The sequence below is a fragment of the Ostrea edulis genome, chromosome 4, assembly GCF_947568905.1.
Source record: "Ostrea edulis chromosome 4, xbOstEdul1.1, whole genome shotgun sequence".
NCBI classification, from domain to species: domain Eukaryota; kingdom Metazoa; phylum Mollusca; class Bivalvia; order Ostreida; family Ostreidae; genus Ostrea; species Ostrea edulis.
In genome coordinates this window covers 22,917,472-22,937,102 of record NC_079167.1, presented here as the reverse complement: position 1 = coordinate 22,937,102, position 19,631 = coordinate 22,917,472, and the positions used below count along the sequence as shown (strand labels likewise).

At 35.7% G+C, this 19,631-nt stretch overlaps 1 protein-coding gene and 1 long non-coding RNA gene across 2 annotated transcripts; both read right to left on the bottom strand.

The window, feature by feature from the left end:
* Positions 1–846: 846 nt before the first annotated feature.
* Positions 847–5,976, bottom strand: LOC130053766 (tigger transposable element-derived protein 6-like). The gene is made up of 2 exons (XM_056161324.1): positions 5,866–5,976; positions 847–2,283 (listed from the first exon to the last, which is right to left on the bottom strand). The coding sequence occupies exons 1-2, from the start codon at positions 5,974–5,976 to the stop codon at positions 847–849; spliced, it is 1,548 nt and encodes a 515-aa protein (XP_056017299.1).
* A 9,118-nt stretch (positions 5,977–15,094) lies between these two features.
* Positions 15,095–19,631, bottom strand: LOC125670083 (uncharacterized). The gene is made up of 2 exons (XR_007368110.2): positions 17,863–19,631; positions 15,095–15,446 (listed from the first exon to the last, which is right to left on the bottom strand). It is a non-coding gene; the product is annotated as an uncharacterized LOC125670083 (long non-coding RNA).

Genomic DNA, 19,631 nt, shown 5'->3' with positions numbered 1-19,631 from the left:
TCAATCAAACTTAATACAAATCAATATGGGTGAAGGGGATTTAAATTGTTCAAATGAAGGGCCACGCCCCTTCCAAACGGGAGATAATCAAAATGAGGCAAATATAGGGTGGGCTCATTTAAAAATCTCAAGAACCACTGGCCCAGAAAAGTTGAAATTTACATGAAATATTCCTGACATATTCAAGTTTGTTAAATTCATGACCCCCAGGGGTAGGGTTGGGCCACAATAGAAGATCAAAATTTTACATGCGAATATATATAGAAGAAATCTTTTAAAACCTTCTTAAGAACCACTGTAAAATTTACATGAAAGCTTCTTGATATAGGGGACACCATGGGGGATCAAAGTTTTACATGCAGACATATAGGAAAATATTTTAGAATCTTCTTCTAAAAAACAACAGGACCTTGGTTTGTCATGTTATATTCATATGCAAGCATTCCTGGGCAGTGCAGATTCAAGTTTGTTCAAATTGTTCATACATTTTCTACCAATCACAAACGAGAGGAAGTGTATTGTCCGAAGACTGTAAAATACTTCAACTACAGTCAACTCTCGATAAACCGCCACCTTTTGTTCTTATGAAATTATGGCATTATAACGAATTTGGCGATGAATTGAATTACTGCCATCTTGAAGAAATAGAGTTACCGTTCTTTTATATGTAAGAGTTATCTTTCCTCTATTTACAATACTTATGTAATGCAATTTTCTAACATGGTTTTTTCCCAAACAGTAAAATAGTTTTATTATAAAATAGTTTTATTATAACAAGGTTTCAATTTAAAACAATACACACAAACACAATCATTTAAATCACATACAGAACACATTATGTTCAAGTTATTTAAAAAACGTGTCCAGTGTCGATTGTTTTGATTTACTTGCAGTAGACTTCGAAATAAAATCTTGTATATAAATACATTTTTCAATCACGTCTTTGTCGTTAAAAGTTTCACAAAATCGAAGAACTTTTTCTAAGGCAGATTTGGCTTCATTTGTTGTCGGGACTTTTGATTCAAAATCATCATCGTATTCGGACTCGTCGCCGTCGATACTCGGAGCGTCGTCTGATCTTGTGATTGAATCCATTATCATATCGTCAGTTAGTGTGTCGCAGTTAACAGAATTTTTGTCGAGACCAACAAACTCTGCGACAGACAACTGCATATCATCATCGATTTCTAATCTCCGATATGCCTCGGCCAACAGATCAGAAAAGTCTTCTTCCCCGGAATCGGTAGATGTTGATATATCGTGATCATTGTGGGCATTCACGGTCAATCCGCTGTGGCGCCAACAGTTTTGAATTGTTGTCGGGCTTACTTCATCCCAAGCTCGTTTCACAAAACGAATATCTTTATCAAGTGGAACGATTGGCGGTTGCTTGTCATCAATACAGTGAATGAGGTGTTTCAACTGTTTTTGACGGTAGTAACTTTTAAAGCATTGAATAATTCCAGCATCAAGGGGTTGGAGATGGCTTGTAGTTGTGGGAGGGAGATAGTGGATCCGGACATTGGACAAGAGGGGCTCGGCGTGACTCGGCGCGTTATCCATGATGAGAAGGACTTTTCTGTTTTCTCGTCGCATCCGTGCATTAAATTTTCTAAAAAATTCACAAAATATTAAAGATGTCATCCAGGCCTTTTTATTTGCAGTATAGTCTACATAAAGATGAGCATTGAAATCTTTAAAACTTCTTGGATTTAATGCCTTTCCTATAACGAACGGTTTCAACTTGTCCGACCCATCAGCATTACACACAAGGGCGATCGTTATGCGGTCCTTCATCTTTTTAGTACCCTTCACATGGTCACTAGTACTAAGTGAGCGATCGGGTAACATTCGGTAAAACAATCCTGTCTCGTCTATGTTATAAATATCTTTCAAATCATAATTTTTCATTACTTCTATTGCCTCTTTCCGGCCATCAGTAATCAAACTCACATCAATTCCGGTACTTTCACCGCTTATAATTCTGGAAGAAATTCCATGACGTTGTTTGAAACGAGTTAGCCACCCTTCAGAATATTTGAAATTGGATATTCCTAGCTCTGTACCATACTGTTTTCCTTTTTCAATTATCATATCCCCGGTAACAGGAATGTTTTTTGTCCTGACTTGCGTAAACCAGATAAACAACGCCTTTTCTAAGTCAGTATTATGTGCACTGCGGTGCCGTTTCCTGGCAGGCAAGCCTTCAGAGATTGGGTCAGGGTCGGCAAGAATTGCATCCTTGGCTGCTAAGATGTCACCCACTGTCCTTCTTTTTATAGACTTTTCCCATAAAACAGAAAAATGATTTGTAATATCCTGATGGGTACATTTTGGATGATTTCCTTGGTACGTAATGATTTGCTTTTTCTCATCGAAATTTAACAGAACCCTCTTTCGTGACGAAGCCATAGCTAAATTCAAATGCATTTCTATGATGTATAAACAACTTGACTACAGTTCATCTAGAGTAATTTTCTTGTTTATTCAATACAGCAATTACTGGGATCCTTCTGTCCAGGTGTACGCCGGAGATCGATAATGACCAATTTACTGCTTCACTGACCACGTGCACCCATGGCGGTTTATCGAGATAATTAACACGTTGAAATAGACTTTTGTAATGAAAACACTGTGGCAAATGGCGATAGTGAATTTGGCGTTTTAACGAGAGTTTTAAGTAACGGGAAAAATGTTCCTAGAAAAATGCGGCGTTATAACGAAAATGGCGATGAATTGAGTGGCGATAATTCGAGAGTTAACTGTATATAATACCGTCTTCCAAGGAAGACGGAAATCATGTTTGTCATCTCGTGGTTTCAAATCAAATCAAATCAAACAAAACAAAACAAATTATTAATGCAAGCATCAAATTCGGCCGCAACTGCAAGGGGAAGAACTGGAAAAAAGAAACTGTAATAAATCTCTTAAATACCACAATGAATATGAAATTGAGAGTAGGGCAAACACGAATACAAAAAAATATCAAAGGTGGGATAAGGTTTCCAGGAGTAAGTATCCCCTGTTAACTATAACTAAGCAAAAAATTTAGAAACCTTCATGTTTTTTTTTTAGATCGAAGCTTATTTCATCCTGCATTAGTTCTTCAATATAGTTCATTCTGGAAAGCTAAGGGTGTTGTACACGCTTTAACTAATATTCCATTGTATTAAGTAGCTTTCAAAATACTCATACGTAGAATGTATTTAACTATATATAAAATATAGCTATTTCAAATTTTAAAGTAAGTTATGAATGTAGAAAAAAAAATTAACAAATTAAACCGTACAACAAAGAGAAAGTAAGTACTATTTAAAAATTTAATTACATGAAAGAAAGCCATAAAGGTAATTGCCACTTTCAATGCGAAAATAATAGTACGTGTTAACAGATCCCGGGCACCAAACATTATTATTGTTATTTATAAAAAAAAATCATGATTAAATATATGTAAAAATCCTTATTCAATTCAATAGAATAATCAAAAGATAAGAGAATATATGTGATTGAACTCCATCTGATCATCAATTTATATATATACATATATATATATATATATATATATATATATACGCATTATACAGTGTATATATATAATTAAGTTTATTATTTTCATTAGGTTTATTATTTTATAGTGTAGACTTGCAGTAAATCACAGTCGTTTTTCTAAAACCATAACATATTAACCCGCCTCCTGGTGGCCGATAACAGAGTTTCTTTATTTTTTTCAACATGACCAGTCGGACTTGTAAACTGACATTTTACTCGACCGGACCTATTATCTAGTAGACTCGGTCAGTCGTACGTGCCTTAGTGTCAAACCCTGTATTCTTATGTGTTAATTGACTAATGAAATAGAGCGCATGTAACGGGTGATGAAGACATTGGTACGATTTTTACATGGAAAAACCACAGACACCTATTTCCAGTTTACCAGGATTTTCATTGCCTAATGTTTAGCGTAGTGCCATAAATCAAGCGGCTTTCGTGTTGTACGCTATATAGCTATATAATTCATTAAAATGTATCTTGAAAAATCGGTCTGAACTCATCTGTGGTCTAATCATTATGAAATCTAAAGCATTTATTATAAAACACATGGACATAATTCAAATCATGATTTATAAAACTTTGACCAAAGTATGTCTACTGAAAGTTTTAACTCTTTTCAACTTTTAGCACTACGTTTCCCTATATAATCCTTTGTAACCTTGAGTGTAATGTTCTTACCGTCACACACACTGTAATATCTATGGCTGTTCAGAAAGAAAAAAATAAGACACTCCAAAGTTCCAATGATCCAGTATTTATGCCAATGGTCCACCATAAAAATAATCCTCATAGACGTGTAACAGGGTGTTGATTGCGAATGGTAATGATGACCAACTCCTGTTGAGGTTCGGAACAAGGCGTTTATTCAGCAAAGTATATATTTAAAACAATAATCAAACATATGTATGCAAGGTGAAGATAACGAACAGTGATCAATCTCATAACTCCTACAAGCAATACAAAATAGATATGTATACATCATAAAATACAATATTACTTTTACAGACTAATTGCTATACAATTAATGGTAGCAATACTTACATACTTCAGGGGAGATAACTTTGTCTTACACAAAGTGTTATACATGTAACATTAAATACATGTAACATTAAATACACAAATGCATCTCCCAATATTTACTTTTGCCTATGGATAAAATGTTTACTGTACACTTATGCGTATCTTATTATAAACATTACAGTTATTACTTTGATATAAAATATACACTATGAGAAATATTTAAGTCAGTAACTCAAAATACTCAAACATACCATTCTATGGGAATAGGCCAATATATACAATGGTGAACTGTCAATGTGATAAATAAATGTCACCATATAAAGTTCGAACGTGCAAGTTAATCAAATAACTTACATCTTGCTCCTAATGCAATTATCATTAAAAAAAATATGGCCATTAATTAAGACACATCATAGTGAGACAATTGAACTACATGTATTTACACTTTATAGTTAAAATACATGATTCTCTCTCACTATATACTTTTACTCAGGCTGAAGTGCATAATCTTGATGCAAAATTATAGGATTTACCATTTTAGATATATATTAGAAGTATATGATCATTAGTAATAAACTTAGTGAATTACCGATTAAGAGGAAAAGTCTGTCTCAGGTAGTACTATCAGGTATATGTAAAGTCAAAATTAATATACTGATCTATGAATTGGTCACTTCAAATTTCAGACAAAGAATGAACTGACACAAAGAACTTTTGGAGGGAAAAAATCCCCAAACCAATAAAACTCAAGACACAAAACTAAAATACCAATGAAATTAAAAGACTTATGGACAACTTGGCCAAGACATAATTAGGCACCTCAGGCACTCTATACCAAAGAACTCACTAAGTGTTATGATTGACCGGATATTGAATTGCAGGTCCTTTGAAGGGTTATATAATTCAATACACATAACATTGACGTTAAATTGAAATAAAATGAAATAATAACAATGCACACATGCATATATGAATGCATTCTATGCATATTAGATAAGAAATGACTCTGCCACACTCTCCCTCCGATTGAAGAATGGCGTCCGCGCCATTCCAGGAACCAGAATGTGACTGACCGTAGAGTTATAAACTGGAAAATATGGACATAAAAATGATAAATGTACAATTAAAACATCACTTACCAGAAACTATACTTACAAGCGCCTGATTTGCCAACTGTCTGTCTTGTAAAGTTCCAGTATCAATTAGTTTCTGTAAGTAAGTGGCTCTCTACATCTAGTCTGGTGAGGTCAACTGCTGTGACATAACATAATCTTTGGTCCACTTTGGTTTTACTCGAACTCTTGTGGATGTTTTGGGAGGAGGTTGTGGTATACTTGGAGGAGTAGGATCAGGCTGGTTTTCGTCATCCTCAGGATCAGGTTCCTCAACGGATAATTCTGACATTGCTTCTGACTCTGGACTAGGTTCCTCATGCTATATGACTATGACGTCATCAGGAGCGTCCTCCTTCTGGTCATCTGGAGTATCTCTGTTAGTGGTGGTACCGGTACCTAAAGCAAACTCAAATTCAGAAAACGAATCTTCAATGTTGATATCCTCTTTATCACTGGATACACTGGATTCAGTAAATTCTTTTATCTTCGTAATCCTACATCTGGGTTTTATAATTGGCACTGGTAATCTTGAACCTATAGGAAGTAATAAATTCCTATGTAAAATCCTACACCTGCCCTGTCCATCCTCTCTCTTCACTTTAAACACAGGCATATCTCTGCTAGGCTGTTACATTATGATGTAGGGGGTGATCTTCCCATCGGTCAGCAATCTTATGCTTCTCATCAAATGAAACAACTTTAGCCAATACCCGGTCTCCAACCTGTAAATTCACTCCCTTTGTCTTCATGTCGTAGTTGTACTTCTGAAGACTCTAGTTATTCTTTATGGCTGTGTTTGCTACTTCATAAGCATTCTCCAGCCGTTGCTTCAGGTCGTTGATGTTCTTGGATGTACTTGTAGATTTGTTTCCTTGGTCCAAAACAAATACCAAATCTACGGGTCTCTGCCGAACATCAAGTAAAACGGAGAGAATCCTGTCGTTTCAGCTTTGTGCTGTTGTAAGCATGCACTAACGGTCCTATATGGGCTTTCCAGTTTGCCTTTTCGTCCTGTTGTAGTGTGCATAGCATAGAAAAAAGTGTTCGGTGAAACCTCTCAGTGATGCCGTTTCCCATTGGATGATAAGGAGTGGCACAGGATTTGAAATTCCTGTCAAACTGCAAAGCTCCTGAAGTAGCTTGCTCATGAAGTTTGCTCCTTGGTCTGAGTGGATCTTCGTTGAAAGTCCATAGGGAATGACGAAGTTGTTAAAAAAGGCATCAGCAGTGGTCTTGGCAGTCCGGTTCCTAGTAGGGACAGCTACTGCAAACTTGGTAAAGTAATCAGTCATGACTAGGATGTTTTGGACTCCATCATCTTTACATGCCTTTATGGTTAGATAATCCATGCATACCAGTTCAAGGGGAATGCCGTTTGGATGTTTACTAGTGCAGCCTTCTGGTTCGTGAGAGTCTTGAACTTCATACATCGGTCGCACTCCTCTATCAATCTCTGGATGTCATTCCTCATCCTTGGTCAGTAGAAACGGTCAGTGATAAGTGAAGTCGTTCGGTCTCTACCTGGATGTCCCATTTTGCTGTGGAGTAAATCCATAACTAATGGAACAACATCTCTAGTGATGATAATCTGTTGTTTCTTAGAACCAACGTTTAAAGTAACTTCTCTAATCAGCAAGTTGTCAACTACTCTCAGCTTCTTTTAAAACTCTTGTACAGAGGTTTTTCAAAATCACAGCTCAAAGAATCCATCTTGGGTCTAATTCCTCTCTGGACATGGTTGAACCAGCTAGAAATAAGTGGGTCCTGATGCTGTAACTTGCGTACATCAGCTCTTGACAATGGATCATACTCTGTCTGGATCTGTTGGAGTGACTGTACTGGAAGTGTCTCAATCAAGGGATGTCCTTGGTCTAAGTCACATATGGCTTTAACCGAGTCGACATCTAAAGTCCCTGGTAGCCTGGATAAACCATCTGCATAGGCATTTGTCTTCCCTAGTTTGTACGTGATAGTAAAGTGGTAGGCAGACAATACAGCAATCCATTGGTGACTTGTAGCGTCCAGTTTAGCAGAAATAAGAATGTACGTTAATGGTTTATTATCAGTGTAAATGGCAAATGTCTGACCCATTAAATAATCCGAATACTTTTCCGTAATAGCCCACTTAAGAGCTAAAAACTCAAGTTTCTGAGTGGGGTATTTCTTTCCAGATCTTGATAATCCTCTGCTAGCATAAGCTATGACTCTATTTTGTTCATCCTGATTCGGATACAGAACTGCTCCTAGACCTGTTCCACGCGCATCAGAATGCAGCTCGAAAGGTTGCGAGAAATCAGGGTAACCTAAGATGGGAGGCGAGGTTAATTTTTCCTTCAAGATCTGAAAGGCTTTCTCCTGATCAGTAGTCCATTTCCATTTGGAAGATGGTTTCCTAGTGTGTGACTTCTTGCCTGTCGCCATCACATCTATAAGAGGTCGGGCAATCTTGGCAAAGTTCTTGATGAATTTTCGATAATAACCTACAAAACATCTTCCCCATTCTTAGGCGTAGGCCACTGTGTGACTTTTGACACTTTGTCAGAGTCAGCTTCAACCCCTTGTTCAGACACAATATGTCCAATGTATTTCACTCGGTTCATTAAAAATGAACACTTCTTCGGTGATAGCTTAAGTCCAAAGTTCCTGATCCTGTCAAAAACCGGTCTAAGTCTGTCTACATGTTCATCAAAGGTCTTGGAGAAAACAATAAGGTCATCCAAGTAAATAAAGCATATGTTGCGATGTAAGTCATCAAGACAACGTTCCAGCAGTCGTTGGTAAGTATCTGGCGCATTGGCTAGTCAAAAACTCATCTTGTTGAACTCTTAAAATCCCAATGGCCCTACAGTAAACGCTGACCACTCCTTATGCTTCTCTTCGATCTCTATCTGGTGGTATCCGGACTACAAGTCTAATACTGTAAAGTATCTGTTTCCGGAGAGCGAGTCTGGAATGTCGTCAATCCGGGGCAACGCATAGTTGTCCTTAATGATTCTCGTGTTCAGTTGACGATAATTTATGCAGAGTACAAGAGATTCGTCCTGCTTCCTGACTAGTACTACGTTCGATGAAAATGGCGAATGGGAGGGTCGAATAATACCGCAAGTAAGAAGTTCCTGAATATTATTCCTAACTTCCTTTACCATTGCAGGAGGTATCCTTCTATATTTATGTTTGAAAGGAGTGGGATCCACCAATTCTATCTGCTGTCGGACTTTGTAAGTTGTTCTGATGTCGACGGAACTCTTGGAAAAATATCCAAATACTCCTTAATGAGATTTCTGCACCTCTGATTTTCTTCAGTCTTGACATCAGTGGAAATTGTGACCTTGGAAAGAACTGAATCTATATCACTGCGGGTTACACACTCTGGCAGCACTATTTGGCCTACAACAGTGACAGGTTGCAACTCGCATAGAATGTCTCTAAGAGATACTGATACAGTCCTTTTCGTCACATTACTGATCTCTATTGGTATGTCTCCTATGTCGTTGTAACTGTACAAATGTAGGGAATGTGTCACATCTAAATCAGTCGGAATACTTGATTTTTCTGTTGCTTTTGGCATGGCAACAACTGTATGAAATGGTATCTTCCTATCCAAGTATCCCTTGATGGTAACTCTTCCATTAGGTGGGATGGTAATTCTGTCAATCTCAGCAGATTTCACAATTCCCAATCTATTTCTATTCCTTCTAGGTTCTTTTTCCCTTAAAGCTGTATGACCCGATGTTCATGTATTATTTTTGTACATAATTACTTTAAACCAGATTAATTACTTTATAAAGTTATTAACTTTTCCTTAATTACATGCTTGAAAACATCTGCATGTAAAAGAAAACAGTGCGAATATTATTTAGAAAGTAAATATAGTGGCTACATATATAAATCATCCCATAATAGACGTCTATAAATAGACCCATGCGCGTCAGGGGAATCCCAACATGATGTATTAACTCATACGCAACTGTCTAGTTTTAAAGCTGAAAGAGCGTAAAACAACGAATTACTAAGAGGTATCTGATATTTTTATTTCTATTAAACTTATGTTACGGTACTGTTATAACAAAATACACAGCTTTACACAGATAAGACCACCGATGATCTGAAAGTTTAAACTGGTCACGTGACTGTCACTTGAAATGGCAGAGTGACGTGGTTATTTGTAAACATCGATTTAAAATCAAATTATTTAGGTTCAAACAGGTGAAATAATTTATGATATGTCATACAGTCTAATGACAATATACGTGCGATGATTTAATACCGTTTTTACGAGATGGAAAAAAAATATTGTAATTCGGACCATACAGCTTTAAGGTGATGCAGCGAATAGCAAGATACCAAGATGTATGCATGTCTGCATCCTGCAAGAATCTTGATCCGTATTCTTCTCGAGTATGATCTATAAGACGAGAAACTATATTTGTGCCAATCAATACTGGTACTCGTGAACTATAGTTGCTAGTAGGTACTACAAAAAATAGACAGTCATGCAGAATATTAACAGGCAACCCATGGAGAGTAATAGAAATACAAATATATCCCAGATAAGGCATCTCCTGCCCATCTGCATATTCGATATGCAGTACATCTAACACAGGATGCATGTCGATATGAGGCAAATGCTGTTTATAAAAATCCCCTCTGATGGTGGAAACTGTGGCTCCTGTATCTAAAAGAGCTAAGCATTCCTGATTGTCTATTCCTATGGTGATCTCATTTGGCATGCCTACAAGCTGATCTTTTCCTATGGGCCGTTCTTTGTATAAGCCGGACCCTTGGCCTCAGGGTTTGGCCTGTTATAGTATCATGACCAGAAATTATCATGGCAACAGTTTAAAAAAGGTGTCCAAGTGTATGTCTTTTTCCCTGTGCGGAAAGCTGGGTTATCTCCAAAGTTTACTAGTTACTGGCGTGGTCCATATGAGATAATGGACAGAATGACAGACGTTGCCTACAAGGTGAACTGTGGGACGCATGTTCTTAAGGGGAGGGAAGTGAAATGGTTAGAGGAGTTACCTCCCGTTACTTGTGTATGTATTAATACTTGATAATTTCAAATATTGTAATTAATTGGTCAATTGACAATAGAAATTAGCAAGTAACATTAATAAATGATATCAAGTTAGATGATAAGCATTTTTTGTCTAAAGAGGGCCAGTTTGCCGTAATTTTATCATACAATAGTTGGAAACTTTACTATATTAAAGAAAGTGGAGTATATGGGACGTTACAACCAAAGGGTTGAGACATATGTTAAGTGCCATAGTCTTTGACTGAGAATCCTGTGCACCCTGTTGTTGGTTGTAGAATCGTCACTTTAGTTTCTAGAAGTAGACTGTGTAAGTATATCTAGGTAATATACTGTGGTAGTATAGCCACTTGGTAAGGGTAAAGTTGCAAGAGATAGGCAAATGGTTGAAAGGCAACTGGCTAACAGTAAGACACCAGGCAGGTGTCGCATAGGCAACTGGTTGAAAGGCAACTGGCTAACAGTAAGACACCAGGCAGGTGTCGCTATTATTGAATGCTTATTGTCAACAGATGCCAGGCAGGCGTCGGCTGACTGTATATAGACAGTTGTCACTGGGTAATTGCATAAGGCACCAGGCAGGTGCCATCATTAAAGCATTTAGGTCACTTGATTCAAAGACACCAGGCAGGTGTCGCACTATCTGTATATTTTGCTTAATCAAACTGTCAGTAAACTCAGTAATCTGAGCACGGACCTACTGACCGCTAAGGTCCGACACGTTACAAAATGTTCAATGTCAGCGGCTCCTGGTTCGAAACGCGTGTGCACAACTAACTAATAGGACTTATAGCTACGTAACTCACCAAACTTGGTTTATGGTTATATATGTATAAATCATACAATACAATATTACTTTTACAGACTAATTGATATACAATTAATGGTAGCAATATTTACATACTTCAAGGGAGATAACTTTGTCTTACACAAAGTGCTATACATGTAACATTAAATACACAAATGCATCTCCCAATATTTACTCTTGTCTATGGATAAAATCTTTACTGTACACTTATGCGTATCTTATTATAAACATTACAGTAGTTATTACTTTGATATGAAATATACGCTATGAGAAATATTTAAGTCAGTAACTCAAAATACTCAAACATACCATTCTATGGGAATAGGCCAATATATACAAGGGTGAACTGTCAATGTGATAAATAAATGTCACCATATAAAGTTCGAACGTGCAAGTTAATCAAAAAACTTACAACTTGCTGCTAATGCAATTGTCATAAAAATATGGCCATTAATTAAGACACATCATAGTGAGACAATTGAACTACATGTATTTACACTTTATAGTTAAAATACATGATTCTCTCTCACTATATACTTTTACTCAGGCTGAAGTTCATAGGAAATTAATCTTAATGCAAAATTATAGGATTTACTATTTTAGATATATATTAGAAGTATATTATCATTAGTAATAAACTTCCCAATTAAGAGGGAAAGTCAGTCTCAGGTAGTACTATCAGGTATATGTAAAGTCAAAACTAATATACTGATCTATGAATTGGTCACTTCAAATTTCAGACAAAGAATGAACTGACATAAAGAACTTTTGGAGAGAAAAAATCCCAAAACCAATAAAAACGCAAGACACAAAACTAAAACACCAATGAAATTAAAAGACTTATGGACAACTTGGCCAAGACATAATAAGGCACCTCAGGCACTCTATACCAAAGAACTCACTAAGTGTTATGCTTGACCGGATATTGAATTGCAGGTCCATTAAAGGATTATATAATTCAATACACATAACATTGACGTTAAATTGAAATAAAATGAAATAATAATAATGTTTACATGCACATATGAATGCATTCTATGCATATTAGATAAGAAATTACTCTGTCACAGACGTGTTCACATGCAACCAGTAGCGGCCACTTTCCGTCTCATTCCCTTGTTTGTCCGGATGGCCATGAACAGCGTCACTTTATTGTGACGATTTTGAGCTACACATGTTTCACTCCTTGTGGTTTTATTAGTGGTGGTATGGTATAGACTCCTACAACTATAAACTGGTTTCTCGCTGATTGGTGCTATACACAAACACAAGAGAAGCGAGGTTAACATGGTAACAGTTTACTACAACTATTACTATAGAAATGCGAGTTAACGCATATAACGAGATCTCGAAAGAAATATTAAAACCGTGACGGAATCGGAGACGAAATAATGGTTTCAATATTCCTTATTAAAGTTAATTTCATAATTTGTACTGAAAGTATGAAGTCCTTTAAGTGTTAGCTAAATTTAGGTTCCAATTGGAATATTGTATCCATAGTTATCGATGTTAGTTAAACGGTTCACCTCAACTCAGTATGAATGAAAAATATTACCCACAATTTCAAATGAACTAAAGGTAACCCTATACCAATCTATCTGGATTCGAAAGTAAATCCCCATATTTAGTAATTAACAACCTAGCTTAAGATACAAATCAAAGTAAGCTGGAACCTTTACATTAAAATTCAACTATATCTCGCTTTATATCAAAGTTAAACAACTACTGTCGTTCCAATAGCAACATCTCACTTTGTTTTATGGAGCATGCCAATTTGTTTGGCGAGGCTTCTCATAGATTTCAATGAAACATGTATTACTGTTATTCACAATGACCAATCACATGATCGAAAGTATGGCATACCATGGTCATCCAAACTCACTTTTATTGAAACCTTAAAGCCAATCGGTGAGTGATATGAGATTTACGAGTGTTATTTGCGCACGGTTCTCCACGCGAACAGACACACTTCGTCTGGAATGATAGCATCTGTAAGATGATTCTCAGTTTGGCTGTACCATTAGTTAAGTGTGAGTTATCTGTGTTACTCTATATATACACGAGTTAACTGTCAGTTATCTGTGTTACTCTATACATACACGAGTTAACTGTCAGTTATCTGTGTTACTCCATACATACACGAGTTAACCGTTAGTTATCTGTGTTACTCTATATATACACGAGTAAACTGTCAGTTACCTGTGTTACTCTATATATACACGAGTTAACTGTTAGTTATCTGTGTTCCTCTATACATACAGGAGTTAATTGTTAGTTATCTGTGTTACTCTATATATACACGAGTTAACTGTTAGTTATCTGTGTTACTCCATACAAACACGAGTGAACTGTTAGTTATCTGTGTTACTCCATACAAACACGAGTTAACTGTTAGTTATCTGTGTTACTCCATACAAACATGAGTTAACTGTCAGTTATCTGTGTTACTCCATACATACACGAGTTAACTGTTAGTTATTTGTGTTACTCCATACAAACATGAGTTAACTGTCAGTTATCTGTGTTACTCCATACATACACGAGTTAACTGTTAGTTATTTGTGTTACTCTATACATACACGAGTTAACTGTTAGTTATCTGTGTTACTCCATACACACACAAGTTAATTGTTAGTTATCTGTTTTACTCCATACAAACACAAGTTAACTGTTAGTTATCTGTGTTACTTCATACAAACACGCGTTAACTGTTAGTTATCTGTGTTACTCTATACATACACGAGTTAGCTGTTAGTTGTTTGTGTTACTCTATAGATACACAAGTTAACTGTTAGTTATTTGTGTTACTCCATACAAACACGAGTTAACTGTCAGTTATCTGTGTTACTCTATACATACACGAGTTAACTGTTAGTTATCTGTGTTACTCCATACAAACACGCGTTAACTGTTAGTTATATGTGTTACTCTATACACACACGAGTTAATTGTTAGTTATCTGTGTTATTCCATACATACACGAGTTAACTGTTAGTTATCTGTGTTACTCTATAGATACACGAGTTAACTGTTAGTTATCTGTGTTACTCAATACATACACGAGTGAACTGTCAGTTATCTGTGTTACTCCATACATACACGAGTTAACTGTTAGTTATCTGAGTTACACCATACATACACGAGTTAACTGTTAGTTATCTGTGTTACACCATACAAACATGAGTTAACTGTCAGTTATCTGTGTTACTCCATACATACACGAGTTAACTGTTAGTTATCTGTGTTACTCTATACATACACGAGTTAACTGTTAGTTATCTGTGTTATTCCATACAAACACGAGTCGAGTTAACTGTTAGTTATCTGTGTTACTCCATACATACACGAGTTAACTGTTACTTATCTGTGTTACTCTATACATACACGAGTTAACTGTTAGTTATCTGTGTTACTCTATACATGCACGAGTTAATTATTAGTTATTTGTGTTACCCCATACTTAATTTGAAAAGTTAAACAGAATTGTTCGCTTCATTGAGTCTCGTCTTGAAAGCATGGTTGCCATGTCTAGTTTGGGCGGCAGGTATACAACATTTAAGAAAATTTAGACAAATTTCTTTTAATTCGAGAGCCAAGAAAATTATTATAGCATTTTTTTTATCGAGTTGATCAAAACATTGACATACAAATTAAAGAAATGTCTTTTTCAGCCAGTCATGTGTTTCAATTGCCACCACTTTGCTTTGGTTGGTGACTGTCGTTGCTTGGTGGTGTATGGTGTTTGTTAGTTTCATGAAGGTCCTTTTTATTTTCGGTTCCAGAATGACCGGTGATCTGTCCCCGGTTTTCCGGGTTGTTTAAGTTACACTGGCCGGATTTGGTTTTATTGCTGTCATGGCTTCCGTGTCCCGACATTGTATTTTATATACAGCAAAGTAACACGGTGTGTATTGACCTGTAATAAAAAATATAATCCCTGGTAACATTACAACATACAATTCCTGATGACATATAGAAACTTTAATCAGATTGACAGCTGATGCACAAACACACGAAATCCATTACAAGTATCCAATTATTGTACAAATGATCAGGTAGCCATTTTTGTTTTCAGGTTGTTCTCTCGTTGTGTGTTTTCTATCTTTGTAGCATCGAATATAATTACTTATCGCTAGTATATGTACTATGTTTCTTACTGCTCTAGACGTTCTTTTTATTGGTAACTTCTCTAATGAATATCTTCAAACATTAAACAACTCGACACACCTTGCTTTTTAGACTTTGTATCAACCTACGCAGCACAAAGTTAAGGTGACTCGTTACACCCTGTCATAGTTTCTCAAATCAGTACGAATTGATTTAATCATAAAAGATATGATGATATATAATACGTACGCCAAAAAATGATGAAATTCTTTTCTTATCGCACCGTTCTTTGTACTCGGAATATAAACCAAAACTTTTTAATACACTGGGTGTAACTACTGCATTTGACCATAAGTGAGTCAACATTTAATTTTTTCACTATATTTTTCATTGAAAAAACATTTTTATAAAAATTTATGAAGCCAATTTTCATGGGGTTTTTTTTCACATGTAAAACTTATACGGTACCAATTTTGATGCACCAGATGCGCATTTCGACAAATAATGTCTCTTCAGTGATGCTCAACCGAAATGTTTGAAATCCGAAATAACTATGAAGTTTTAGATCTAAATATAGCCAAAAACAGCGTGCCAAACAAGTGAAGCCAAATTCGTCCAAGGATAAGAGCTATGCATGAGGGAGATAATCCTTAATTTTGAAATGAATTTCTAAATTTTATAACAGCAATTAAATATACATCCGTATTTTCAAGCTAGTAACGAAGTACTTAGCTACTGGGCTGTAGAGACCCTCGGGGACTAACAGTCCACCAGCAGAGGCCTCGACCCAGGGGTCATAATGTAAATATAATGCAAAATTGTTCAAATTCTCTTTTCCTATGATGCTGAGCAAATTATGATACCATATGATCATTGAGAATAGTTGATGAAATCATCAAGGCAAATTTTTTAACCTCAAAATACAATTTCTTAACAAGTTTGTGCCGTAAAATTTCAATTTTTCATTTGACGTTTTTTTTTTTTACTGCAACACCTACAGATAAAATTATATTGAAATTATGTGAAGAAACTACAAATAATTCTGTATTTTAAAAAAAATTTCAATAATATCCATAAAAATGATCTACGAGTAACGCTGCAATAAGTTTTTTTTCTCTCTCTCTAAAGGGCATTTTTCAATGAACTGTATAATGAAAACATAAAATGATGACTCACGTATGTCCAGGTACAGTAAATGTTAGTATGGTCAGATATGAATGTATTGTGTATGCTTATTTCAAACTATCCTCGTCAGGTAGCGAAATATTTGCTGTTTATTTTTCGAAAAAAGATAACTCTATTTTTTCAGCGTGATAGATTGGAGTGTGTTCCAGTCCATCGTCATCTAGGCTTATTATTGTCACATAACCTCATTTGGTCTTTATACATTGATTCCATAGCTTATAAATCTTTTTAAAAATTAGGGCTTTTAAAAAAGCTTAAGTTCAAAATTGGTTGAAAACATCTGTCAAAATTGTACATAGCTTTTATTAGACCTACTCTTGGATGTGCTTCAATTGTTTGGGATGGCTGTTCTGTTCACGATACTGATAAGCTGGAAAAAGTACAATGATGAGCAGCTAGAATTGTTAATGGTCTTTCTATTTTTGCATCTAGAGAATCTCTTTATTTAGAAACAGGCTGGCAAACTTTACAAAGTAAACGTTATATTGCAAAAATGACTACCATGTTTAAAATTTGCAATGGTAGCGCCCCTGATTATCTAAATGAAATTATTCCACATAAACATGAAAATATATCCCTTTATAATACTAGAAACAGAGATCAGTTTTACATTCCAAAATGCAGATTAGAGTTATTCAAAAAATCATTTGTACCTGACTCTGTAAAACAGTGAAATTTATTAAATGTAGAAGCCAGGGAAACCATCTCAATCAATTCATTCCGCAAAAATATAACAGACATGCCTGTTAACATAATGTTTGAGAACATACACATGACGCTATAGATAATCGCTTTATTTGTACATTTCACCGCACGTAAAAATCTTTTCACCAAAATAACGATGGACCAAGGTGAAATAGGTTTACAAAATTCTGTAACAATATGCTTAGGTATCCTATGTGTCTTAAAAACCGAAAAATCCACATCGCATGACAAATTATTTTCGTAGTACTTACCGTTTTACAAACAATCGGTTGAAAAGTCGTTCGCCATAACAAACTTTATTGAATTCGTAAAATCAAAATGAATCAAGTAAATACCTGATAGTGGAGTCTGTGACGCTGTATCTCTCTGTATTGAATGCTTCCCTGTACACTGAGCACTTCATTGAAATACAAATACAAGTCGTCATTTTATTGGTTGGTTATTTACATTTTTTTTAATTATTTCACAAGCTGTCATTTTATTTTTTGGTTATTTCACAAGCTGCCGTTTTATTGGTTGATTATTGCGCAAGATCACAATCTGTTGGTTTGATTATTCCAGGCTGAACATCCATAAAGAGCAGTGGCGAAATTCATGAACGTAAGTTATACCTTCATTGATTTTATACCCTAATAAAAACAAACACGACATCTATTCCTTTTATTTATATACAAGGAAAGTGATTCACACGTAATTGCGTCAGGTGATTCACGTAAGTCACATGGATTATATGCAAAATTTTCTGCAAGAGAAAATTTCTAATTCTATTTCAAGTTTTTAAAATACCATAATTTACTTTATCATACATGAAATCACAAGAAATATTCTTTTATAGACATATGCATCAATAAATAATTTTTATATTCTTGCATAATAACTTTAATGTCCTCTTGTCGTTTTGATGATAAGAAAACCCAAAATATGACTGCAAACTGTGATATTAATGAATTCTTCTTGCTTCTTGTTTTGTGACATGTATATACGAATGCATGGTTATCACGTGTAAACAAGGCAAAAGGAAAAAGGTTTGGATGAAAATCGTACATGTATGACTCTCATGTGCGATTCGTCCTATGATTATCGCACGATGTTCGCCTGTTCGCTTGATTTTTACCGCCGAAAAATGGCTGAAATATTGCCAAAACGGCGTAAAACCCCAATCAATCAATCAATCGCTCGATTTTAAACGAAAATGAAAATCATGCAATCCACTTTTCCCTATGTAAAACTAAACATTTTGGTTCTCGGGTTGAATAAATCACATATCGCCCTCGACCTCAGTCAATAAATGTATAATGTTACCATGTGCTATTTGATGACATCATCTGAGCGGTTGTCAGTAGTATAACGTCCCTTTTATGGCTGGGTCAAAGGTCATTTGATCTGAGTCGCGTTGTTCTGCACTCACTTGACCCAGCTATAGGGACCAGAGTTATCAATCGGATTATGCTCGTCCCTTTGCGTAACCGGTTATTAGCGGTTACGGAAATAGCCGAGTAGTTACGATTGCGGAGTTATTTGACCTGGCTATCGGGGTGCACTCAGTTGACCCGACTATCGGTCACCACTGTTATTCGACTGGGATTGATTACTCAGCTACTGTTCTCTGTGCATTGGTTATCGGACCTGCTTACTCATTTCATCTATCCCATATATGTGACTTGCTTATTCAGCTATCGGGTTGCACTCATTTAATCCACCCATTGGAGACGGGTCATTTCTCGGACAAGCGGTTGAAAACCATCACCGTTATTAAAACACAACACAATTAATAATAATATTTTAGATATACAACTTAACAATGATTATTTTAACAAAACATATTTATATATAACATGTATGTTTTAATCCATATTTGGATTGCAAAACCAGACAAACAGAAATACTATGAACCAACTTTTATTCGCGTGTGATAATTTTTTACGAGGTTCATGAGAACCTCTACATCGCGAATATTTCTCGCCACGAACAAGCCCTTTACTGTTTCTTGTATAATAAAGATAATCTCGGTCGCGAAATTAGTCGTCGGTGGTAAATCGCAAAATGAAGTTGTCGCGAATAAAATTTGGTTTACAGTACAATGCATGATCCAGTAAATATTCTA